Raw genomic sequence first — 26,709 nt, 5'->3', positions numbered from 1 at the left:
GTTTCTTAGCTGTTTAAAATGATATGTCCTTCACCAAAAACAGAAGTGATAATACATATCAATCATTGCGCAATGTTCAAACTCATTTCCAGTTCTTCAAGTAATTGTGCAAATATGAAACAGTCCTGGCTTGTCTTCATATTTAACTTGTACTATCAATGTCATACAAGTGCACATAATAGCAACTGGCAACAAAAGACAGCCTAACTACCTCTCCTTAATATTTAGGAAATCACTATGGACCAGAAACTCAGCTGCACCAACTAATAAAAGCTGTGATTACTCCATCAAGTCAGATACCGATAATTGCACAATGTTCACCATTTGCGATTCCTCAGATATCAGCAAGATCTAGATGATATTTGGGGTTGGCTGGATAAGTGTTATTGAACATTTGCACCATGCAAATGTCAGACAATGGTTATCTTTTACAAGAGAGCATTTAACTATTTCCTATAACATTATTTGGAATTAGACCAAGTGAACTTAAGAAATGGGTGAACACTTGGTTTCTTGGTCTCTCTCCAATGCCTTAAGGAATTTCTACTCCTGTTTGGAAGCAGGATAGCTTCAACTTTTCTCAAGCATAAGTTGGTCACTGAAAATTGTTGCTTATGAATTTTTTCCAAGGCATAATCTACAGCATGATAAATTACATAATTTTTGATTGACCTAGGAGAAGTGAAACCTTCTGCTAATTGACTTAAGGGGATACATGATCAATCTCTAATTGACTCTGAAGGTTAAAGGACATTGACTGATCTAATTTTTCATTTTTTTTAAGTTGTCAATTATCCATGAATGCAACCCCTTTAAGCTTTGTTATAGTCACTTTACGGAGAAGGGAAAAAGGGAAGCTTATGCAGTCAGGACCCAAAGATTGATATCCTTGAGAGCACATCTCAATGTTGCTTGATTGGTGAGTTCCCATTAAATAGGCACTTGCTTATCACTAAAAAATACAGAAATTGCTGGAGAAACTCAGTGGATCTGGCAGCATCTATGGGAACAAAGAGAATGTTTGGAGTCCAGTGATCCTCTATTGGGACTGGTAGTAGCTAGGGAAACACAGAATATATGCTGAAGACCAGGGTTTGGGAGGAAAAGAACTGAATGGATAGACAGAGGTGGAGCCCAAAGAGAGATGACAACAGTTAGGCAGACAAAAGGGTGGATGATAGCATACCAGGGAGAGGAAAAAAATGCTGATAATGGGGGCCATAAATAGTTGAAAATGGGTGGGCTGTGCTGAAATTCAACCCATATCATGACAGACCCTGGATTTGGTATGGGTAAAGAACATAGATAAAACGTAGATTTAAAATTATGGACTTGATTTTGAGTCTTGAACGCTGCAAGATTCCCAAGTGGAAAATGAATTGTTCTTTGAGCCTGTGTTGAGCCTCGCTGGAGCACTGCAGCAGTCCTGAGACTGAAGTATTGGCCAGGGTTACGGTGGTTTATTGAATGGGTAGGCAATTGGATGATCAGGGTCATTTTGTGGAAGGAATGTAGGTATACTGCAAAGCACTTGCCTAGCCTGTTTCACCCCACCAGTGTAGAGGAGACCACATTGTGAACAGTGAACACAGTAGACGAGATTGAGTGTAATGCAGGTAAATTGCTGCTTCATCTGAAAGAGGTGTTGAGGGCATTGAATAGTAGGGAGGGAGGTGGTAAATAGGCATATGTTGCACCTTCTGTTCATTGCATGGGAAAATGTCGTGGAGTGTGGGGAGGTGTTTGGGGTTGGAAGAGGAGTGGATCAGGATGTTCTAGAGAGTGAAATGCTGACAAGGGATGGGAGGGAAAGGGAATATATGTCTGGTGATGACATCCTACTGGAGGTGGTGAAAATTGCAGCTTATGATCCTTTGCATTTGGATGCTAAGCATTATCATTGACTGTTTTTCCCTGGTTTTGCTTCTGCTGCTTTTGAATGCTTGTTTTTCAGTTAATGTTACCTTAATACAGAAGATTAAAAAATACACTAATTAATACACATTGTTGTAAAGTCTAAATCATTATACAGTTACAAACGGAAATACATTGTTGCAAAGTTAACTCTAATGCATAGGTTTCATTTAGTCAATTGGTGTATTTTTTCATGCACCAACAGAAGGACACAGCTATAGCTATGATTCCTTGAGAAGGGCTAACAAGCTCAGGGGGCATACCGTTTCTGTCTTATCCTTGGAAATCTGGCCCTGAAACTAAACAGACTTCTCTCAGCCCTGTAGTTGTAAATCTAACCATAAGGTTATTTACCTTGCTCATAATTTCATGATGCACTTCTTTGTCAAATGTAGCTAAACAGAGTCACATGATATTTGTATCAATGTTTACTTTGGCTCCTATTAAACTGATCACAATCATATTAATTTAATCAATGAATTTAGCGTTAATTTTATAATTATGACTAAAGTAAATTCATCATGAAATGCTAATTTCCCAAATAACCCTCGAGACAGCACCTCCCAAACCCATGACTTCTGCCACCGAGAAGGTCAAGAGTAGCAAATGTATGAAACCGTGATCACTGATAAGTTCTCCTCCAAGCCATAGTACCCTCTGACTTGGAAGTATGTTGCTATTCCTCTACTGGCACTCCATTCTTACAGTACCAATACTACATGGACTACAGCAGTACAGGAATGAGGCTTACCAACACTTTTAAAATGACAGTAGGTAATGGGCAATAACTGCTGGCCTAGCCAGCAATGTCTTCATCCCAAGGGGAAAGGCAATAAATATATGTTTCCCAAATATCTCTCAACTTCTGTGAAAGGCATGCATCAGGAATGTGATAGAACATTGAAAAGAACAGCACAGAACAGGCCCTTAGGCCCACGATGTTGTGCCGCGACTTAATCCTAATGTAAAATATAGTAACTTGACCTACACACCCCTCAACTCACTGCTATCCATGTGCACGTCTAGCAGTCGCTTAAATGTCCCCAATGACTTCACTTCCACCACCTCAGCTGGCAACGCATTCCATGCATTCACAACTCTCTGCGTAAAGAACCTACCTCTGACGTGTCCTTTATACCTTCCTCCTAATATCTCCAAACTATGACTTCTCGTACCATTCAGTCCTGCACTGGGGAAAAGTCTCTGGCTATTGACTCTATCTATTCCTCTCATTGTTTTGTACACCTCGATCAGGTCTCCTCTCTTCCTCCTTCTCTCCAGAGAGAAAAGTCTGAGCTTATTCAACTTTTCTTCATAAGGCAAGCCCTCCACTCCAAGCAGCATCCTGGTAAACCTTCTTTGCACCCTCTCCAAAGCCTCTGTATCTTCCCTATAGTAGGGCAACCAGAACTGGGCACAATATTTCAAGTGTGGTCTCACCAGGGACTTGTAGAGCTGCAGCAAAACCTCGCAGCTCCTAAACTTGATCCCCCTGTTAATGAAAGCCAAAACACCATATCCTTTCTTAACAACCCTATCCACTTGGGTGGCAACTTTGAGGGATCTATGAACTTGCACGCCCAGATCCCTCTGTTCCTCCACACTGCCAAGAATCCTGTCTTTAATCTTATATTCAGCATTCGAGTTCGACCTTCCAAAATGCATCACTTCGCATTTATCCAGGTTGAACTCCATCTGCCATTTCTCAGCCCAGCTCTGCATCCTGTCTATGTCGCGCTGCAGCCTGCAGGAGCCCTCCTTATCCCTTATCCCTTGACAGATGCATCAGCAACAACATTCACAATGCAACTTCTGGAGGTGTAAGATTCTATCAACCTGTGTGAACTAGTAATGTTCATTCACTTTTTAACTTCAAATACTCTATTGAAAACTGGAATACCACACATGTTTGTTGACCTTGGATTGTCAATGTTTTTGCTTGCACATGGAAGATGCCGTACTACTGCCATTTTGCCAAATTTGGGCTCAAGTATGCAACTTGCCGTTCCCCAGCTTACCTCGTTCAGACCTTTTCTGCTGATGTTATTAATCGAAGAGTCAATCATTTTCAGGTTGCTGCAGTAAACTGTGTTCTGATATCGCTTGTGAATAAGAGGCAAATTGGAAAACTTTGACTCCCTGTCACGTATGCACAAATGTATACCTATAAATCGATTAAAGACCCTTAAGGTCTGAAGACATTTTAATTTTGTGCTATATAATTATTAATGATTTTATATGGAGAGACAAAAGTATTTCAGAAGCGACTTTAATTTGTTTCCACTGCAAATGAGCAGTTGGTATTGATTTGAATTCTAGCTATATTTGCACAAATGGTTGATTAAACAATGTTATAGTAATGCTATTTCACAGTTCGTAATTTCTTTTGTAGGTATGAATGGATCATTGAATGGTAACACCATTACAGCAGTGTCAGGAGTCAGCACATCTGGACTAGGTACCACTGGAATGATTTCATCAGGCCAAGCCAAGATGACAATTTCTGGAAAAGGGCACAAATGTGTTCTTGAACAAAATAAGCATCCAGAAACTCCAACGAACAAGCTAAAAGATAAAGTATGTACATTTTTCCTGTTTATTTAAATTCATTACCTCATTTATTGCAAAAGCTCAGTCTTATATTGTCAAGTTCGCAGCTGTTGGCTGAAAATTTTGTGTCGATAACACCTAAAGATTTTGTGCTACTGGTTCTGTTTTGGTATTAAAATATCCATGTTGGGCACCACTTTGGTAAGGATGTTTATGCAGGCTTTAGGTGTGTGTACTGGAAGTTTGTAGAACAGCCAGATCATCACTGATTTTTAATGATGTTTTGAGGTCAGTGCTGCCATTTTCAACCTTGGCATTCTAGCAAACTCTTCCTTGTAAAACATGTAAACTGAACATAAATTCAATAGCAGGAAGAGCACTGCCTTCCTTCCACCCACAAATATGTATTCGCATACTTAGATGCACACAAACACGCACACTACTATTATAGGACAAGCCAAACAGAGAACAGCCAGGGAATTCCTAGAGGCAGGGCACTCATCCACAGATTCAATCAACAAGCACATCGACCTGGACCCAATATACTGGCCACTGCAGCGGAGAGCTGGAACTGACATCTGGAAGCGGCAGATACAAATCACTTCAAATACCGGAGGAAAGATCACAGAAGCGCTTCACAGGAGGCTCCCAAGCACTGAGTATGTCACCGAGACAGGGGACGAAACGTCTGCAGCACAAATTCCCAGCTCGGTGAACAGAACCACAACAACGAGCACCCGAGCTACAAATCTTCTCCCAAACTTTGAACACAAACATGTGCACGCGCACACACTTTATAGAGCCTATCAACGTTCTAGGTTAGATGTTGATTAGTTTCTACTGGTGCTGTCTGAGTATATCATGTGTTGAGTTTTCACATCCTGCTTAAAGTTGGTAAAGTCAATGAGGAGTAGTGCTATATTTGGTGAAGGCCTTCGATTGCAGTTCATCTTTTTGATCAGGCACTTCCCCCGATCATGGATACTGCAGTCAATGTCTTGTTTACCCTGCAGCATGAGCAGGAGCAGCACAAGCTTCACTGAGCAGGAAAGGAAAAGAGCTCTCATCAGGGCTTAGTACGTAGAACGTTACAGTGCTCATTGACCCTCGATGTTGTGCTGTCCTGTGAAACCATTTCCGAAGCCCATCTAACCTACACTATTCCATTTTTGTCCATATGCCTATCCAATGATCACTTAAATGCCAGTAAATTTGGTGAGTCTACAAATATTACAGGCAGTGCGTTACACGCCCTTACGACTCTGAGTAAAGAAACTACCTCTGCCATCTATCCTATATTTATCACCCCTCAATCTGAAGCTATGTCCCCTTGTGCTAACCATCACCATCCTAGGAAAAAAGCTCTCACTGTCCCCCCAATCTAACCCTCTGATTATCTTGTATGTTTCAATTAAGTCACCTCTAAACCTTCTTTCTAACAAAAGTCCCCCAACCTTTCTTCGTAAGACTTTCCCTCCATACCAGGCAATATCCGAGTAGATTTCCTCTGAACCACTTCCAAAGCTTCCACGTCCTTCCTATAATGCAGTGGCCAGGACTGCATGCAGTATTCTAATATGGCTTCACCAGAGTTTTGTACAGATGCAGCATGACCTCATGGTTCCAAAACTCGATCCGAATGCCTTTCGAACAGCCTATCAACCTGCATGGCAATTTTGAGGGATCTATGTACATGGGCACCGCGATCTCTCTTACCGTTCTCCCAGTACTCTACATTCCTGTTACTCCTTCCAAAGTGAATTACCTCTCATTTTTCTGCATTAAACTTCATTTGCCATCTCTCAGACCAGCTCTGCATCTTATCTATGTCCCTCTATAATCTACAGTGTCCTTCAGCACTATCCACAACTGTACCGACCTTACTGTCATCCGCAAATTTACTAACCCATCCTTCTATGCCCTCATCCAGGTAGTTTATAAAAATGACAAACAGCAGTGGATCCATAACAGATCCTTGTGGTACACCACTAGTAACTGAACTCCAGGATGAATGTTTCCCATCAACCACCACCCTCTGTCGTCTTTCAGCTAGCCAATTTCTGATCCAAACCATTAAATCGCCCGCAATCTCATGCCTCTGTATTTTGTGCATTAGCCTACCATGGGGAAGCTTATCAAATGCCTTACTGAAGTCCATATATACCACATCAACAGCTTTACCCTCATCCACCTGTTTGGCCATCTTCTCAAAGAATTACACTTCACAAAACCATGCTGACTAGTCCAAATCAATTTATTCTAAATGCGATGATTATAAATCCTATCTCTTACACGTTTCTAACCCTTTGCCACAACTCCCCTTTTTGAACAAGGGGACAATTTTTGCTATCCTCCAGTCCTCTGGCAGTATTCCTGTAGACAATGACGACATAAGATCCAAGCCAAAGGCTTGGCAATCTCCTCTCTGACTTCTCAGAGAATCCTAAGGTAAATCCCATCTGGCCCGGGGGATTTATCTATTATCACACTTTCCAGAATTTCTAACACCACCTTCTTGTGAACCACAATCCTATCTAGTTTGGTAGTCTATTTCTCAGTATTCTACTTATTGGACAAAGATCTGAAGAGAATATTTCATCTCTCTTCCTGGTATTTGCACAGTATTTAATTTTATGAAGGCTGTACTTGCTGAACTCTACTACCTCTCAGACAGGCCTGCAACTTCCAAGCAGAACAAAGGTGGCTTTATCATTAGCCTTGATATCTTTAATAGCTGGAGCAGGTAACATCACTATTTAACAAAAGTGGTAAGGACAAGCTTGGGATCCCTAGACCAGTGATCCTGACATTGGTGATGGGCCAGTTGTTGGAGGGACTCCTGAGCGACAGGCTTTACGTGTATTTGATAAGGGAAGGACTGATTAGGGATAGTCAACATGGCTTTTTATGTAGGAAATAGACTAACTTTATTCAGGTTTTTGAAGAAGTATCAAAAAGGATTGATGAGAGCAGAGCAGTGGACATGACCTATATGGATTTTAATAAGGTGTTCAACACGGTACCTGTGGTAGACTAGTTAACAAGGTTAGATCACATGGAATACAGAGCGAACTAGCCATTTGGATAGAGATGTGGCTCAAGGGTAGGAGACAGAAGACTGGAGGCGTGTGACTTGTGGTGTGCCACAAGAATCAGTGCTGGGTCCACTGCTTTTTGTCATTTATATAAATAATTTGATGTGAACATGAGAACTATGGTTGGTTAGTAAGTTTGCAAATGACATCAAAATTGGAGGTGCAGTGAACAGTGAAGAAGGTTACCTCAGAATATAAAGAGATCTTGATCAGATGGGCCAGTGGGCAAAGGAGTAGCAGATGGAGTTTAACTGAGATAAATGTGAGGTGCTGCAAAGGGAAATCAGGGCAGGACATTGTACCCTTAATGGTAAGGTCTTGGGGAGTGTGCTGAACAGAGACACCTTGGAGTGCAGGTTCGTAATTCCTTAAAAGTGGAGTCACAGATAGATAGGATAGTGAAGAAGGTTTGGTATGCTTGCCTTTATTGGTCAGAGCATTGGGAGGAGGTGGGAGGCCATGTTGTGGCTGTTCGTCATTGATTAGGCCACTTTTGGAATACTGTATGCAGTTCTGGTCCCCCTGTGGGAGGTGCTGAATAGACTAGATGTATTTTTCAAAGAGCATTGGAGGCTGAGGGGTGACCATATATAGGTTTATAAAATCGTGAGGGTCATGGGTAGGGTAAATAGACGAGGTCTCTTTACTGGGGTGGGGGAGTCCAAAACTAGAAGTCATAGGTATAAAGTGAGAAAGGAAAGGTTAAGTGGGAGCTATGGGGCAATTTTTTCATGCAGAGGGAATAAGCTGCCAGAGGAAGTGATGGTGGCTGATACAATTACAACATTTAAAAGGCATCTGGATGGGTATTTGAAAAGGAAGGGTTTAGAGGGATATGGGTCAATTGCTGGTAAATGGGACACAATTAATTTAGGATATCTTGTCAGCATGGGCGAGTTGGACCAAAGGATCTGTTTCTGTGCTGTACATCTCTATGACTCAATAACTGCTGCATTAGATGTTTGTTCTTAATAGGCAAAAGTGAGGACTGCAGATGCTGGAGATTAGAGTCGAGAGTGTGCTGCTGGAAAAGCACCGCAGGTCAGGCAGCATCCGAGGAGCAGGAGAATCAACATTTTGGGCAAAAGCACTTCATCGGGAAAGTTTGTTCTTAATGTTAGGAAGGAGAGGACAAAATGTTCTCTTCATCTAGAGAGAAGCAGGCAGAGTGGGCATGGACCTACCAGGGCAATTGCTTCCCCATGTTATAGAGTGTCATTGACTGCACAGATGATACTTTTGAGTACACAACATCTAATTGCAGAGATGGACTGCATAGGCTGCCACTCTGTGATTATGCAGTTTGTGAGCAATCATAGTCAGCAAAGGATATGCATGCTGAAAATGTGTTGCTGGAAAAGCGCAGCAGGTCTTCAAGAAGGGCTCATGCCTGAAACGTCGATTCTCCTGCTCCTTGGATGCTGCCTGACCTGCTGCGCTTTTCCAGCAACACATTTTCAGCTCTGATCTCCAGCATCTGCTGTCCTCACTTTCTCCTAAAGGACATGCATGCCAAGTATCATAAGGATAATAACAGGAGTAGGCCTTTCATCATCTTGAGGCTATTCCAGTATTCAAAGTAGAGTTGTGCAGAGATATTTACTTACCCTGAAGGAGGGGTAATTTGAAAGACAGTTCAGTCAAAGATATATCAAAAATGATAATACTAGACTTGGGGAGTAGATTGTGTCCACTTATTCTTTTAGCTGCAAATGTTGTATGATCTGGTATGTGATGCTACAAAGCTAAAAAGAAGGAAGTGATTTTGTGTTTTAAACAAACATCAGGTGTTTGGATATTTAAGGAAAGTACCCTGTGAAATTTGTCTAATTATAAATCCTTTATTAGAAGCCCAGAAAGAAAGCAATTGAAAGCTCCAGCAATAGTGAAAGTGAATCAGGGACATCGTCAGACTCTTCAAGTGAAGGTTTGAGCAGCAGTGATTCTGACGACTTTGATGATGATGACGACGACGATGATGACGACGACGACGACGATGATGATGACGACGACGACGATGACGATGATGATGATGATGATGATCAAAGTATTGGCGAAGAAGATAGTGAAGAAGGTGATTCTGATTCTGAAACTGAAACAGCACATGCAAAGAAGACTAAGGTAAAATTTAAGACTCAAATAGCTGTATGCTATTTTGTTTTTGTTTATTCTTCAGAAAAAATTTTATGCAGACTTATTAACATTATTGCTTATGTCTGCAAGAGAATTCATTTTGCCTTTCACAAGCTTATATTTAATTATGCATTGGTTTTCATCCCTTCCACTGACTACCCTTGCATCACTGACTACCCTTCAAAACATGAATAATGCATTTCCTCGATTGTTTGTCCAAGCTTGCTAATATTTTCTTTGACATCTTGTTAAGAAACTTATCGAAAATGGTTTTCCTACATTTAGTTTTCTGTTGCTGTATTTATCTTTTGTGAATTTCTTTTGTTGAGTTTTGTTTTAAGTAAGAACGTGATAGCCTGGTGAGAATTTATGAAATCTACTGAAGAAGCTACATGTCATAAGGCAGATTATAAATTAGATAAAGGGAATCTAAATATTAGTTAAGCTATTTGTTTATATAGCAGGGATACTATAGTTGTGGCAATGTACTGACCAATCAAAGTCTACCTCTCCAGTCTGCACTTATTTGGTAACTAAGACAACATCTCCATATCAATCACGGTCCAACCAATCAGTGTACAATATAAACTGGTGCTCTCTTTTCAAGTTTAGTTTCTTGCATGTCAGTTCGCATGAGCACAGGAGAAAAGCCTCAACTTAAATTTCTGTTTAGCAATGTTTAATATTAATAATTTAATTGGTGTCGTGTAATAATACAGTATGCCATAAAAACTTGGTCTTGAATTCTGACACACTTTTTGAAGGTCAAAAGATACATGAGAATGTGTTAGATCTACAGAAAAAAATCAAATGTTCAAATCATGTAGCACAAGTATGATATTCTTGACACTTTGTATCTTGTTATTTCTGACTGAAGGCTTCTGCAATGCATCTTGTTATTATGTGTACATAGTAGCCTGCTGCTTTTTGATTACATAGTCTGAGTAAATTTTTTGCTCTTTTCAATAACCTAAATCCTGAGAACTTCAAATAATGGTAACAAGATTTTTTTTACCAGAATTACCAAAACGTGTGGTTCAGTTAAGTGGGCTAACATTTGGCACATGTCCGAATATGTTTGTTTTAGTATATGTTTTCCTTCTAATGAGGTGTAGCTACTCAAATTTCCATACTGTAACCTTGGATTGTAATCTATTGGACAGAATTCAGATTATTACAAGGAAAAGGGCATACTTTATTGTGGTCCTCTTAATTTATGGTGTGAAAATAGGCCTGGATGAAATGATGTCAAAATTTACAGATAAAGTCATTGGAAGGCACAGTGCAGGAGAACATTCAATTCAGTGTGCCTTGCCAACTTTGTGAAAGACCTGTGCAATTAATCACACTCTTGCTTGTTTCCCATAGCCGTACAGATTTTACATCTTCACGTAATTCTCTGCTTTTCTTTTAAAAGTTATGATTAAGTACTTCAATCACCTTTTATATTGTGGATTTTAGATCATAACAATTTGCACCTTATTTCACCCATGGTTCTTGGCCAGTCACCTTAAATTGTATCTTTTGTTACACTTCTGCTATTGGCAGTAATTCCTAGTTTGGGACTTTTGAATCCTATTTTCTCAGGAGAATAATCTCAGCTTTTCAAGTCTCTGCCCATAACTAAAGTCCTGCATCCCTGGTACTATTCCATTGTTTCCTCTGCATCTTCTCCAAGGCATTCTTATCTTTCCAAAAAAGTGGTGCTTAGAATTTACCATAGGTCTCTATCTGGCTCATAACCAAATAGAAAAAACAAGTAGAATGTACATTGAAGGTAAATTAAAATAAAACTGTAGGCGTGCTGAGGAGAACGTCTTTAATGAAGTGTGATATGATTTGTAATGCATTGCTTGAGAGATGGAAATAGATTCAACTGCAACTTTCAAAATGGACTGGAATAAATACTTGAAAGGGAAAGATTTACAAGACTGCAGGAAAATAATGTGGTGGCGGGACTAATGTCTTTCAAAGAGAAGTGGACTTTCCATATTATATCATTCTGTTGAAAAGATGGACAATAGGCTAAAAAGTAGCAATTGAATATATTATAAGTAAGTATCTGATTATGCATTTTGGCAAAAGACCCAGCGCTCGATTGGATCCTGAATAGAAGTAAACCTACCGATTTGAGGAAAAAGGCTCTTGGGACATTTAAAGATGTTCCTTCAATCATAATATCATAAGAACAGAGTAAGCTGTTCACACATCCCAACCCCCCGTCAGCTATTCTATTGTTCAATGGGAACATTGCTGATTGAGTACTCCTCTTGTTCAGCTCCCTGCCCTTTCCCCAAAACCCTTGACTCCCTGTTGATCTGGAATCTCCCTACCTCAGCCTTAAATATACACAAGGACTCTGTCCTTGTTATCTGTGCAAGGAGTTCTAAAGATTCTCAACCATCTGAGAGAAAAAAGTCCTTCTGATCTCTGTTTTAAATTACTTCTGTGATTATATCTCTGGTCCTACACACTCTCACAGGGGAAACACTTTGTTTACTTTGTTAAGTCCCTTGAGAATCCTGTGTTTCAATGAAATCATCTGTCATTCTTGTAAACTTCATTGAATTCATTCCCAACTTGTTCATCTTCATGAAGCTTCTCTGAACCGTCTCCAATGAAATAAGGTGATCAAAATTGCTAACAGTACTTCAGATATGGTCTTACCAGCACTTTGTGAATTGCCGTAATACTTTCCTGCTCTTCTCTTTCAACCTTCTTGTAATAAGGGCTAACGTTCCATTAGCCTTCCTTATTATCTGTTACACCCGTGTGCTAGCATTCTGTGTTTTGTATCCCTAAGTCCAAATAAAAAGTGAAAGAACTGCAGATGCTGTAAATCGGAAATAAAAACTGAAGTTGCTGGAAAAGCTCAGTGGATCTGTGAAGAGAAATCAGAGTTAATGTTTTGGGTCTGGTTCTGCGGAAGGGCTACTGGAACCAAAATGTTAACTTCGATCTCTCTTTACCGATGCTGCCAGACCAGCTGAGCTTTTCCAGCAACTTTTGTTTTTGTTTTTACCCCAAGTCCCTTTGAGTTGCAGCTTTATTCAGTTTATCTCCATGTCAATAATACACTGTTGTTTCATCCTTCCAAAATGAACAACTTCATATTTTTTCACATTATTCTCTACTTGCCAACTTTCTGTCCATTTGCTTAACCTATCAATATCTCTCTGTAACCTGTTTGTCGTCTTCTTGCAACTTACCTTTCCACAAATTTATGTGTCCTCTGCAAAGTTGCCTCCAGTACTTTTGCCTTCTTCCTCCAAGTTATTAATATATATTGTAAACAGTTGCAATTGCAACACTGATCCCTGTGGAACCCTACTTGTGACAGATTTCCAACCTGGAAAAGAACCTCTTATCCCCAGTTGCTGTTTCCTGCTCATTAGCCAATTTTCTGTCCACACTAACATACTATTTCAAAAATGATGGATTCTTTTCCTATGACTTAACCTTTTGTGAGGTACCATGTTAGCTGCCTTCTGGAAGCCCAAATATAGCACACCTACTAGTTCCTCTCTACCCACTGTGATATCCGAGGTTCCTTCAAAAACTCTCAATACTTAGTCAGATGTGATTTCCCTTTCATGAAACCATGGTGACTCGACTTTGTTGGATTACAATTTTCCAAATGTTTCAACTGTCCAAATGTTCTACTATTACTTTAAGATTGATGAGATTGTTCTTCTTAAAAATAAACAGCTAATTGAATTCTCTGCTTCACCATAAGAGAAGTAGATATAAAAGTTGAGAAGCGATTTATGTCAGATATTAAAGGTTTCAGTGCACTATTGAACTGCACACTATTGATACTACCATATGAAGTGTGTTTCAAGAGGGAACGGAGCAAATTAACTACGAAATTCCCTGGTATCATAATACTTCATAAATGTTCACTTTGAGGTGATAACTGACTCTACTTTTAGCCCAATCTTGTTCTTTTGTCTAATCTGTTCTTTAACTCTGTTCCCCTCTTTATCTTTGTTTAATAGGATTTTCTCTGCTCAAGCGGTCTTTAACAACAAAAAGACTGATGATTAAAAGAAATTAAATCAATGATTAACTGTTTTAACTATTTGAGCTATATTGGACAGATTTGTTTTAGTTTGGATCTTAAGAAGATGTTGGATAAAGTACTACCGGTTAGGCTAATTAGCAAGATAAGACCCCATGGTGTTGGAGATACTACATTAGCACAGATGGGTGTAATGACAAAGTTACCGTGGTTCTGTCAGGCCATGGTCTCTTATGTACTAAAGTCTTACTATCTTGAATCCTTACTTTACTCCCTTGGCTGCCTTCTTTCTAATCAGATGTGTCATGTTCGTGAATGGAAGTGAATTTGTCATCTGTGTTATGACCCAAAAGTAGGTGGGAAGGAAAATGAGGATGACTCAGAGTTTGCAGAGTAAAATAGACACGTTAAGCGAGTGGTCAAAAACTGGGCAGATGGAATATAATGGGAGAAAGTGAGGACTGCAGATGCTTGAGATCAGAGTAGAGAGTGTGGTGATGGAAAAGCATAGCAGGTCAGGCAGCATCCGAGAAGCAGGAGAATCGACATTTCGGGCATGAGCCTTTCATCAGGATGGAATGTAATGTATGAAAATGTGAGGTTATGCACTTTGGCAGGAGTAATAGAGCAGCTAAATATTATTTACATGAAGAAAGATTGTAGGAAGCGACAGAACAGAGAGATTTGGGTGTCTTCATACATGAATCACGAAAGTCTAGCACCTGAGTTCAGCAGATGATAGGAAAAGCAAGTAGAATATTGGTCTTTATTTCAAAGTGTAAAAGTAAGGAGGTTTTGCTAAAACTGTACAAGGCACTGATGAGACCATAGCTGGAATACTGTAAAATGTCTTGGGTCCCTTATCTCAGGAAACACTGACATTGGCGGCAATCCATTGAAGATTCATGGCTTATACCTAATAGATATGAAAAGACTGTTTTAAGAGCAGAAGTGAGTCAGTTGGGTCTGTACCTATTGGAATTTAGAAGAATGAGAGGTGACCTCACTGAAACATAAAAGATTCTTAGGGGACTTGGCAGAATAAGTAGAGACATTGTTTCGCCTTGTAAGAGTGTCTACGACCAGAGGGCGGAATCTCAACGTAGAGGGTCATCTACTTAAAACAGAAATAAGGAAGAAATTCTTTTCTCACAGCTTTGTGAATCTGTAGAGTTATTTACTACAGAAGACTGTTGAGGCTGTGTCATTACCTATGTTTCTGGCTGAGATTGACAGATTTTTAATCAGTAAGGGAATCAAGGGTCATAGGCAAAAGATAGGAAAGTGAAGTTGAGGATTATCAGATCAGCCATTATCTCATGGCAGAACAAACTCGGTAGGCAGAATGCCCTACATCTGGACCTATATGTTAGAATTGAATGTTGTTTTTGTTAATCTGAGGAATTTTAGAAGGAGCATGAAGAGCCTTCTTGACATCTCTTTCTTAAGAATTAGAAAATTATCCAGGAAATTTTCATAGGTACTGCTCGAATTCATTTATTAATATGTGAATCTAGTCAGTTACTGACAAGATATTGTTGACAAGTTGTACTATTGAGCAGTTCCAATGAATACATTTCTTCGCTCACCACATGATCTTCGTATGTTTTGCTGAGGAATCAACTAGATAAAAACATGATCAAGAATCCCATCTCCTCTTTTTAATTGGATATTCCTCTCTTTCTATGCCATTGTTTCCATCAATTACCGAGGAGTGTTATTCCCAATTACTTATTTTCAGTATGCAAATATCCTAACTTTCTAATAGCTTTTGAGGATTATGTTTATAGAAGTTACTCTTGTCATTACCAGCTATTAAAAGGTTAAATAAAATATCTAACCTATAATTCTTTAAGAATCCTCTAGTCTTACCAGATGAATTTAAATTTTATTTGCAGAGTTTGATGCATACTGCAAAGGAGCCAAAAGAAACAGGCCAGAATGCTTGTGACATTAAGCAGTCACATGACAAAAGAATGAACCAGCATCTACATCTTGCCACAGAGTCACAGACTTCACATTCATTCCAATCCCAGCAAAAACAGCCTCCAGTTTTGTCACAACTTTCCCTCATTTTCCAGACCTCCCATTCAAATGATGAGTCTGGTAAAAAACATCAGAGTGTCATTCAGTCCACAGGACTAACAGTTGGGATGAAACCTGTGCCTTTGGTCAATCAGGGAAGGAAAGAATCTTCTCCAAAACCAACTGGTGCTTTGCCTGAACTTCTAAAGGCAGGGAATATTTGTGCTTCTGAAGACCTGGGGTCACCACATGATCTTCGTGTGAAGCAGGCAAGTTCACTTAATAACTTCGATTATTCTAGTTTGGATATATAAAATTGAAAAATCTAGCCACTGGGATTATTTAGGCCACCATTATCTTTGGAAGGAGTCGGAGAAAAATTGTAATATTTTGAGATGTGGTTTGTCACGTTTACGCAAATTTTGAATTTTAAAAGTAAATTCATAGCTTTAGATATTCATTCTTAAGTGGCACATCTAAATACTCATTTTAAGTTTAGTTTTACCTTTTCATTTTGAATTTTTTTTTGTGTTGCTTTAGTGGAACCTAATCATTTTCACTACACCAGAACTATTCATTAGTTCTATTGTTTTACTGCAAAGAGAAGATCTGTCACTAATCCGATTAGGTGTTTTTCTTTTCTGTGCTAAGTCAAATCTGCTCTCCCACTCCCCCCTCCCACCCCACAAAGTCTGCTAAAGCCTATTTTTATTATTCAAACATAACTCTGATGCTGTAGATAATTTTGCACTTGTGATATTTTATTTAATTCATGTTGCTGGTACTTGATATACATTATCAGGCTGTTCTGATGAAAACTTATGATATATTATTTGGGAACTCTGATTCTAAAATATAGGTAGATGAGTTTTTGGTGCTGAAGGTCTGATCCTTCGACAAAAGATCAAAGAGTCATTTAAAGTTGTAAGCCAAAGACAGCTTGTCTAAGAAATCATCTGCCTAAAGCTAAATGGCTCAATAAACTACCTGTTGAGATAGGTGCTGCATGTTATTGCATTTGGTTTTTAAGACCTACACTAAGATAGATGGCCAGGGACTACAAGCAAATTGAGTTCGAAGAAAATAAGTCCATTTTAGCAGGGCAGTTTAGTGCTAACAGTTTCCAGTCCACTAGAGCTGGAAAGAAGTCTTAATCTGTTATGGTAGTCTTACTATATTCGAGTCAGAGAAAATTCAGAGAGCTTGTATGTCTCTGGGAGAGACTTGAGAGAATAATTTCTGATGAAGTACTGGAAATGGCTGAAAATAAATGTTTGCAGCCTCTCAATTGAGTTAAATAAAACATAAGAATGATCTTAAATGAGATTGAGTGTTCTGTAAAGGATGTTGCTGGTCAAAAAAATTTGAGTATTTCTTTTTGCTGTTTATTATAAGATTATTCAAATTGTCATATACATTTTTTTTTTCTTTTTTTGTTAAAAGTAACAGCCTCATGTTGACTATATATACTATTTGACCACCATGCTCATCAAATTGCAAAAGTCAAACGTAAGCTCTGTCAAGTCAGGTTTCACACTAATTTGACTTGTCCAGAATTGCCCTCAGCTGGGATTGTAACACTGAGCAGCAAGTTGACATCTTCAAGATCTGTAAATACATAGTAGCAGTGAGCATTGATCTTTGACCCATTACTACCTTGCCTTTACATCTGTTGAAAAGACTTGGTAGTAAGTAGTATTGACAAAATGTACAGCAGTGTTTCCACACTGTGTCCCAAGGTAGATTTATTACCTTTATTAAAGCTGATTTTACAAAGCCTACTTTTAGTAGGAACCTTCCTCTGTCGGGAAATGCTATGGAGCAATTGCATCTGTGATCTCCAGTATGGGTTCATTTGTAGATAAGGTTTTCAACCAATAGTGTATTTTCATAAAATTGACAATTTAACTGTTGTGAGTGCAATGGGTAATAATAAAACAAGTGAAGCCAGAAAGTTAGTGCAACTGCTGCTTAAATTAATAATATCCAATATTACTACCATAATAATATCTGTATTATTTTTTGGGTTGCTTTGTCTTTATTCGATAATGTTTTACTCTTGGTTGTTAATTCATTGTTTTGTTTGTTTGCAGGAACTATTTAAGCAGTCATTTCCAGCACAATTAAAGAAACAACAAGAACAATACAAAGCCCAGAAGAAGGCAGCGGCAGGTATTAAGAAGAGCTTCCAGACACCCTTGACTAGTCCAAAATCTGCCGCTAGTTCACCAGCACACCAGAAGCTGCCTCCAATTGATGGTAACCAGTCAAACCCCTTGGTATTAAGTGCACTTGTAGCACAGCAGCAACCTAACGGGGTAATTCAGAGTGTCATTCAGGAAGCCCCTTTGGCACTTACAACCAAATCTAGAATCCAAATTAAAAATACTGATAAAGTAGTTTTGAACTCTGGTAGCACCACGTCCATTTCACCACTTCCCTTGGGTTCTAATTTGAAGAATCATTCCAGCAATCATGTGACACCAGTTCGACATTCTACCTCTCCTGTATTATCCCAGAATTCTCCTAAAGACAAATCAGTGAGTGTTAAGATCACTGCACAGCAGCAACATCACCATTATACAACCCAGTCTTTGGCTGATCATTTTAGAGGGATTGATTCTGATGTTCCAAGTAGCAAGGATTCTGATGAGTCCAATGAAGAGGAAGATGACGATGATGACGAAGATGATTCTGATAACAGTCAATCAGGTTGGAATACATATTTATGTACTTTATTTTTAACAGATTTGGATTGGAGGTTGTGTATAATATTGGGTTTGAAGTTTGAGCTGACAATAGAACCAACAAATTTGGAACCTTTTTTTTCATTCTTCATTTTCTGTTGAAATCAGTGGAATGCAAATGAGGTGTGTCATAAAACAGACGCCTAATTTGTGCTTGTCCCTTTTGTGCTTTCATTCAAGGCAAATGTTATCCTTATAGGTGATCCCTCCAGCCTTGTTGTTCTAAGACTGTTATTTTAAAATGAAACATCAGTTTTTGCTTGTTTTTCTGCATACAGAACATGTCCTGCCTCATTATGTTGAAAATTTGTACAGTTTTATGGAACAGATTCTCTTACAGAACATTTGAATGCTTAATTTATCAATGACTGTCTCTCCACTTCATGAATTGTCTAAATGGTTGAATGAGTTCCCATAAGCAAATTTTCAGTGAGTTTTCCTTGACCATGTTGTTGGATTCCTTCACCTTCGCAAAAGCCATAATGGACCTGACTATCGATAGTGGTGTTGCAGTTAGACAGAATCTTAACCCGTCATCATTTCTAAAAATCTATATTCATTGACTGTGGACTTGAATTCATTTTTAATAATGCCATGTGGATCTAAACAGGTAATATAGCTGTGGGAACACCTAAAAATCCAGCACTCCCAAAATTTCCACTGGGTTTTACACAAGACCATATTTTTGGTGGAATGAGCAAGCTCTTCCCCCCTCAGGTGCTACATACTGCACTTCAATTCAGTTGAGTTGAAGCAGAATAATTCATTCCCTTAGGACCTCTGCCTCTGGCCTTTTGCTTGAACTTGATTCATTTAGCTCCTGCTCTGTAAAATTGGCTTGACAAGCAATCATGTACTCATTTACTCATTTTATAAAAACCGAAAGAATTGCAGGTGCTGTAAGTTGAAAACAAAAATAGAAATTGCTGGAAAAGCTTAGCAGGTTTTTTTTGCAGCATTTTCAGTTTCTGCAAGACAATGGCTATCCTAATCAGATCATTGTTTGCTTTATATCTTGCAAACAGACCAAAGTCTACCAGTTCCAGTTGAGGTGACCAGTCCACCTCAAATTGCCCTGGAAAGGCGAAGTATCTCAAAAATGGAATAAGTAATCACTTTCATGTTTCTGCTATGACTTGGTAATGCAAGTGCTGTTTTCCACTGTCATCTGTCCAAAATGGTGCTATGCCTATCAAATGAAGTCACGTTTTCGTATGTGCTTGATGAAAAAAATTGAAGACAATAAGTTATATAGCTTTTCCAGTAAATGTTTTGTTCTCCTAATGAAGTTTATATTAGCTTTGGAGCGAGACCAGTGGAAAGTAGCAACTTCTTCCTCAGCAGAGAAGATTGTCCGATGATAGGAGATTTAGTAGGCTCGGCCTGACTTGCATTCCCCAGAGATGATTTCAATGAACCGTATAAAATCATTAGAGGGCAGATGCTGGGTGCTTCCCATCACTGACGAGTCATCAGAAAGAGGACCATTTAGAACTGAGACGAGAAGAAAGTTTTCATTCCACAATTCTGGTTGAGGTTTTTTTCTAAACCTGAGCACTCTGGAAGATGGTAGAGACCTTCAGATGTTTGAATACCAAAATAACTTTACTACCTTCTGCATTACCTCATTCTTTTGAGGTAGAAGAATAGCAAAGTAGGCTCAAAGGACCAAATGGCTTACTTCTATTTCTTAGCTTGTTACCTTTTTTAAACTATAGGTCTTAACTCTCAATTTCTTAAGGCAGTCGAGAAAACTGAAGCAATTTAATATCACATTTTATTCAAATTTTCAGAGTCTCACAGATGTTCCTTATTCTTGGGTGATGTAATGACTAATTTGACCATAGATTCTTCATTTTGCATTGTTTTTAGGGAGGCCTAATTATAGAATGTTTAAAATATTTAACTTTTTATTTTCCAATCAGAGGCTGATAGTGACTCAGAGACAGAAACGGATGGATCAGATGAAGATGTTAAGGAACAAGATAAGGCAGAAACAGAGAATGAAGGAGAAGAAATTGCACATAAATCAAATAAGGCTCCGCATTCCAGTCACAATTCCTCCAGTCAGTCAGCCCAATCAACACCCATTAGCCTGCATGTATTGAAGACACCAAAGTCAGCACCTGGCCCATTGGCATCAGAATCTACAACACTGGTCTACACAGGAGCCCCATCATCTTCACTTGCACCATGTGGTAACATTTACTTTTTTATTCTATTTTCTTTCTCTTTTTCTTTAAAGTCGGTTTCTTGCTAGTATATATTTTGTAGCATTTTCAGCCTCTTCTGGCACCTTTACATTTGTACCACCTGAGGAAGTACCTCTTGTTAAAGGGAAAAGCAGCAGTACCCGAGCTAAAATCTGTTTCTATCGCTTCATTTTCACCAATGTGCACTTCTCATGAGAGATGTTGGATAATGCTCAGGATGCAGAAAAACTGACCAGATATTCACTTTATAAACAGGCTAGTTATCATCAATTGCTGTTTTGCTGCTGTTGCCTTGGTTGAAATCTGTTGATGCATCACATAGTGAGTATGGATCAACCCTAGGCTCTTTGTCAGCATGATTTACTTGGTTAAATCTTTAGGGAGTTAAGTTGTTCGAGGAATAATTCAGTTCTTTTTGTTTGGAGAATGTTTGTTGTGCAATCATTACTCCAGTATTTTTCATCAATTTTTCTTTAGCTTGCTGTAGGAACATTCTGAAGTACAAAAGTAGGTAAATCTTCAGATTTTCAGAATATTTTAGTTCTGTGTTTCCATTTGTCGTTGAAAATGAAGCTTTAAATTTCATAGATACGAGGGCAAAAATTTGGTTCGAGGTTACATTCGGGTAAGATTTCTAATTAAGGGGTGTAAGGTGATTTGGTTTAGCTTGCAGAGAATATAAAGGATTGAGAAGTAGGTATTTGTTTGGAGACGGATCATCTTAGACGATACCAGTTGTAACCCTGTAGCTCAATCAAGTCATGATGAGGTGACATTTAATAATTCAAAATCCATTTACTTAGAGTTAAGACTGGACTCCATGTCCTTTCGCCAAGGGAAGGAAAATTAGGTCGCGTATGTTCATGGACCGGTCTTGCGTTTTTCCTAAGTCATGAAGTGAAATTTGTATGGGCTATGGAGTATAGAAATTGGCCTCAAATTTTAAATTGTGTAAAAATTCCCTTTGAGACCAGTAACATTTAAATTGAAATTTAGATGTCAAATGACTGATTGATTGGAAATGATTTCAACTTTAAGATTTTTAGTAAACAATTTTAAAACATTATCAACCTTTATTTTGTAGTAACTTAATAGCTTTCCTCATTTAACTCTTCACACAACAGGATAAAAAGCACAATACTGTTGCATTTTATACAATCACTTTCGTGGAAACTTCATTCTTTAGGAACCAGCCCAAAGTAATTCTAAGCCCCTGCAAGTTCCTTAGACGGTATGGGGGACAAGGTCCTTCCCTCTAAGCTAGATGATTCTTTCATACTCATTTAAATCTTTACAGACCCAATTTCTTCAAATCAGGTGCAAGCTCCCACCCATGTTTCGTAAGATGATCGGCTGAGCCAGCATTTAAATCATTTAAGACACAGGATGATGTCTCAGTCTTACTTGTAACATACACACTCTGGCTTGCACCCACACCTGCCAGGCACCTCTTTGTTACCTGGCAATCAGCCCTTTGTTTCTTGTCTGACTGCACTAATCATTCACTTGCCTGCCAGCCGCCTCTTTATTTCTCATGTCATCCACCTAACTCACTTGTCTTGCCCACCTGCCTTACTTTGCTGATCCATCCATCCACCTGTCTCTCTCACTCAGTTGGCTACTCCTTTCACTCACTCTTCTGCATCCCTTGCTGGCTTGATCATCATTCTTCTCTTGCTCCTTTGCTGCCTTTAGTCTGTCTGCCTGATGTTTCTGGCAGAGCCACCTGTCCGGTGTCTCATGCATGCTATCCGCCTGCTTTCTTTCTCAGAAAATATTGCCCTCCACTCTTTCTTTTTCCCTGCCATTAACACCTTCCAACCCTCTCTGTCTCTCTTACCCTAGTTCCCTCACACATTGTTTTCAGCACCACTGCCCACCCTCTCTAGCAATTCCACTGTCCCACTCTGTCTTCCCAATAACCTTAGTTTCCCTTGCCAAACAAGAATCTGTCTCCCTCTGACTTAAATCTATTCAAAGACTCTTAATCCTTTTAGGGAAAGAAGTTCTCCTCATCTATGTCCTAAAAGGACGATGTTTAATCTTAAAATTGTGCCCCACAGCTCTGACTGACCCTGATGAAGGAATTCCTGATGAAGGGCTTATGCCCGAAACGCCGATTCTCGTGCTCCTCAGATGCTGCCTGACATGTTCTGCTTTTCCAGCACCACACTGTCGACTGTAGAGTCTAATAAGATCGTATAATGTAAGAGCAGATGCCACCCATTCATTCCATTGAGTCTATAATTGAGATAGTGATTTTGAGTTTGCACATGTTGGCTGAAATAGGTTATAGAAGATTAGTTTGTTAATTGACAAGTTGGTTCTTGCTGACTCAACTGTGGGAGAGTGGAGGATCATCTCTGACTGCAATGCACAGTCTTTAGCAATGAGTCTACATGTTTAAATTCGAGGGTAGACTGTATGTTTTATTATGTTTTATCTAGATCTTTGATATCTCACTCCCTCTCTGACTAATCATCGCTTGTTCCTGTTGAGCAGGTGTAGATTCGTTAGGTTTGGTGGTGGTTTCTTTTCTGAATGAACTACTTGTCTGTGCGAGAGGCAGACTTTGGGGGAGCAGTGAGAAAAGAAAAACCTGAGAAAAAGGTGACTGGGGAAACAGATTGAAAATTAAATAAAGTATGTCTTACTCTTAATCCCACTTTGGCTTCAGCATATATACTGCTTACTCCTAGCTACTGATGATTCTGATGAACTGGACTCAGCACTAACTCTGCTTTCTTTCCACAGATACTGCCAGACCTGCTGAGTTTTTCTAGCAATTTCTGTGTTTGTCTAAGATCTCCAGATTCCACAGTTCTTTGTTTTATAGAAATCTCTCTTCAAATTTTGATCTGCCTGAATAATATGATGAATATTATATCTGAGACTATCAGCAAGTTGTTTAATATCTTTACCTCTTGTTGGTATTTAATACGTTAACTATGTTAAGTGTGTTGCAGTGATGAGCAGGTTGCAGTGTAACTAAAACAGACATCAGAAACCAGAGTTCAGATCAGGTGTTACTCACGAACAAATACATAGGAGATCTGTTTGTCCTGCTGTATCATGTTTAACTATTTTCAATTGCTGACAGTTGAAAAACATCAAAATATACTTTAAACTAATGGCAGTAAATTAAACCTTTTAAAAAGTAAAATTCTGAGAATGTGGGGAGAAAGGTAAAATTGCAGAATTAGTTTAGTGCCATTGGAAGTGATTTACAAGTGATTTGCATTCCGTAATCACTTTCCAGATTTGTATAGCCTCTTTTCTTTACCTATGACTCAAAGAACAAAGAACAGTACAGCGCAGGGACAGGTCCTCCAGCCTTCCAAACCTGTACTGACACATTTTGCCCTTCCATACTAAAAGTGTTTTCAGTTGCAAGCTCCGTATCCCTCTCTTTTCTTCCAATTCATGTATTCAATTCATGAGATACAGAGGTTTGAAAGTCTTTGGAATTCCCTTCCTCAAAAGACAGTGAATGCAAAACCTTTAAATATTTTTAAGACAGCGGTAGATAAATTCTTGAACACCAAGAAGATGAAAGATTGTCAAGGATAAATAGGAATGTAGAGTTAAGATTAGAATATGATCAGCAATGATGTTCCTTGTTTTTATGTTTGTATTCATTCTGGTAGTTCTGTACGTATGTTAACATTGTTAAACCATTAGTATCTGATTCTTGTCTTTGTAGGCTCTGGTAAAAGAAGAAGAGTCACTGATGAAAGAGAGCTACGTATCCCTTTGGAATATGGGTAATTATTTTGTATAAAGTGCACTTTACATAATTTCTCTGCATTACAGTTGAATGTTTAGTTTGCAAGTCTCTAGTCTGTCTTGGAATATAAATGTCGCAATAGATAAAGGAGATCATCATTTAGGAGAGTAGTTTGGAAGAAAAATTTGAGTTTTTTGGGTAAATGATTTGACTTGCAGAATCAAACAATGGAAAGATGATGCAAAACTAGAAATTGCTGGATAAACTCAGCACGTCTGGCAACATCTGTACAGAGAAAGCAGAGTTAACATTTGAAGTCTGGTGTCCTACTTCAGAATCAGTAGTAGCTAGGAAATGGATGTAGGTTTGCTCGCTGAGCTGGAGGGTTCATTTCCAGACGTTTAGTCACCCTATTAAGTAACACGTTCAGTGGGCCTCAAGTGAAGCACTGCTGATAATTCCTGCTTTCTATTTATATGTTTGGGTTTCTTTGGGTTGGTGATGTCATTTTGTGTGGTGAAGTCACTTCCTGTTCTTTTTCTCAGGGGGTGATAGATGGGATCTAACTCGATGCGTTACCGGAACTCTATCAATAAACACACCGAGTCAGACCCCATCTACCACCCCCTGAGAAAAAGAACAGAAAGTGACTTCACCACAGAAATTGACATCATCAACCCAACGAAATCCAAACATATAAATAGAAAGCAGGAATTATCAGCAGTGCTTCGCCTGAAGCCCACTGAAGATGTTACCTAGTGGGGTGACAAAACGTCTGGAAATTAACCTTCCAGCTCAGTGAGCAAACCTACATTCAGAACCTCAACCTGAGCTACAAATCTTTTCAAAACTTGCTAAGTAGCTAGGAAAAGGAAGTATATAAGACCGGGTTGGGGCAAGTGTGTAGGAAGCGTGCGTGGTTTGGTGGAGTTAAACAATGGAGAACAAGAAGAAAGATTAGAATGGTAATCCTATTGGAGAGATGAGCAGAACTTAAGCACATGAAATATTGAATGGTACAACACAGGGACAGACCCTTCGGCCCACCATTTCTGCACCAACTGTAATGCCATTCGAAGTGAATCCCATCTCCTGCATGTGGTCCATTTCACTCTATTCCCTGCTTGTTTGTGTATCTGTCTAAGTGCCTCTGAAGCATTGCTATCATTTTTGGTTCTATCACCTCTCTTGGCAACGCGTTCTAGACACCTACCACCTTCTGTGTGGGGAAGAAAAAACTTGCACATCTCCTTAAACATTTACCCTCTCACTTTAAACCTATATAACCTATTCATGTCGCTCATAATTTTATATACTTCTATCATGGTTAGTATGGTTGCGGATAACACCAAGTTTGAAGGTATATAAGATTACAAAGGGGACTTGATCGATTGGGTCAAAGGGCTGAGGAATGGCAGATAGAATTTAATTTGGATAAATGCAAGGTATTGCATTTTGGTAAAAACAAATAAGTGCAGGATTTATACAATTAATGGTAAGGCCATGAATAATGTTAGAGAGCAGAGACACCTGGGCATTCAGGCATATAATTCTTTGAAATTTATGTCACAAGTAGACAAGGTGATTAGCATGCTTACCTTCATTGCTCACACCTTTTGAGTATAGGAGTTGGGATGTCATGTTAAGAGTGTATAGTGGCACTAAAAGTCTTCTGAGGCAGTGTGTGTAGTTCTGGTTGCCCTGTTGTAGGAAGGATATTATTAAACTGGAGAGGATTCAGAAAGATTTAACAGGATGTGCAGAGAATTGTTGGGTTTGAGTTAGAGTGAGTGGCTGGGTAGGTTGGGACTTTATTCACTGGTGCGTGGGATGTTAAGGGCTGATTTTATAGGGGTTTATGAAAGCACAAGGAGCATCGATCAGAAGAATAACAAAGGTCTTTTCCTTTGGGTGGGGGACTTCAAAATGAGGGGCATATCTTTAAAGTGAGAGGAGGAAGATTTAAAAGGCTCATGAGGAGCAACTCTTACACAAACAGTGGTTAGTGTGTGAAATGAGCTGTCAGGAAAGTGTTGAATATAGATACAACATTTAAAAGACATTAGGAAAAGTACATCAATAGGAAAGGTTTCGAGGGAAATCGGCAAAATGCAGACAAGTGGGACTAGTTTAGTTTGGGAACATGGTTGACCTGGACCAAAGGGTCTGTTTCCATTCTGTATGACTTTATGTATGATTCAGTCAACTTTAAATTAAGGTTTCAAACAATAATAACCAATCATGATCCTTATACCTTGCTGCAGAAGAATTCTGAAAAAGTATC

At 39.0% G+C, this 26,709-nt stretch overlaps 1 protein-coding gene across 14 annotated transcripts in view; it reads left to right on the top strand.

Annotated features, from left to right (window-relative positions):
• Window positions 1-26,709, top strand: part of baz2ba (bromodomain adjacent to zinc finger domain, 2Ba) — a 353,869-nt gene that overhangs the window by 202,542 nt on the left and 124,618 nt on the right. For 13 of the 14 annotated variants that reach the window (XM_072579429.1, XM_072579427.1, XM_072579426.1 and 10 more), the window contains 6 exons: window positions 4,307-4,491; window positions 9,408-9,680; window positions 15,612-16,007; window positions 17,832-18,450; window positions 20,411-20,683; window positions 24,402-24,462. In XM_072579429.1, the coding sequence (XP_072435530.1) occupies window positions 4,307-4,491; window positions 9,408-9,680; window positions 15,612-16,007; window positions 17,832-18,450; window positions 20,411-20,683; window positions 24,402-24,462 (1,807 nt within the window). The remainder of the gene's footprint in view (window positions 1-4,306; window positions 4,492-9,407; window positions 9,681-15,611; window positions 16,008-17,831; window positions 18,451-20,410; window positions 20,684-24,401; window positions 24,463-26,709) is intronic. The other variant, XM_072579428.1, reaches the window with a different exon arrangement.

The sequence above is a fragment of the Chiloscyllium punctatum genome, chromosome 10 (genome assembly GCF_047496795.1).
Source record: "Chiloscyllium punctatum isolate Juve2018m chromosome 10, sChiPun1.3, whole genome shotgun sequence".
Taxonomy (NCBI): domain Eukaryota; kingdom Metazoa; phylum Chordata; class Chondrichthyes; order Orectolobiformes; family Hemiscylliidae; genus Chiloscyllium; species Chiloscyllium punctatum.
The sequence above is the reverse complement of the archived record's forward strand: the minus strand, read 5'-3'. Positions and strand labels throughout refer to the sequence as shown.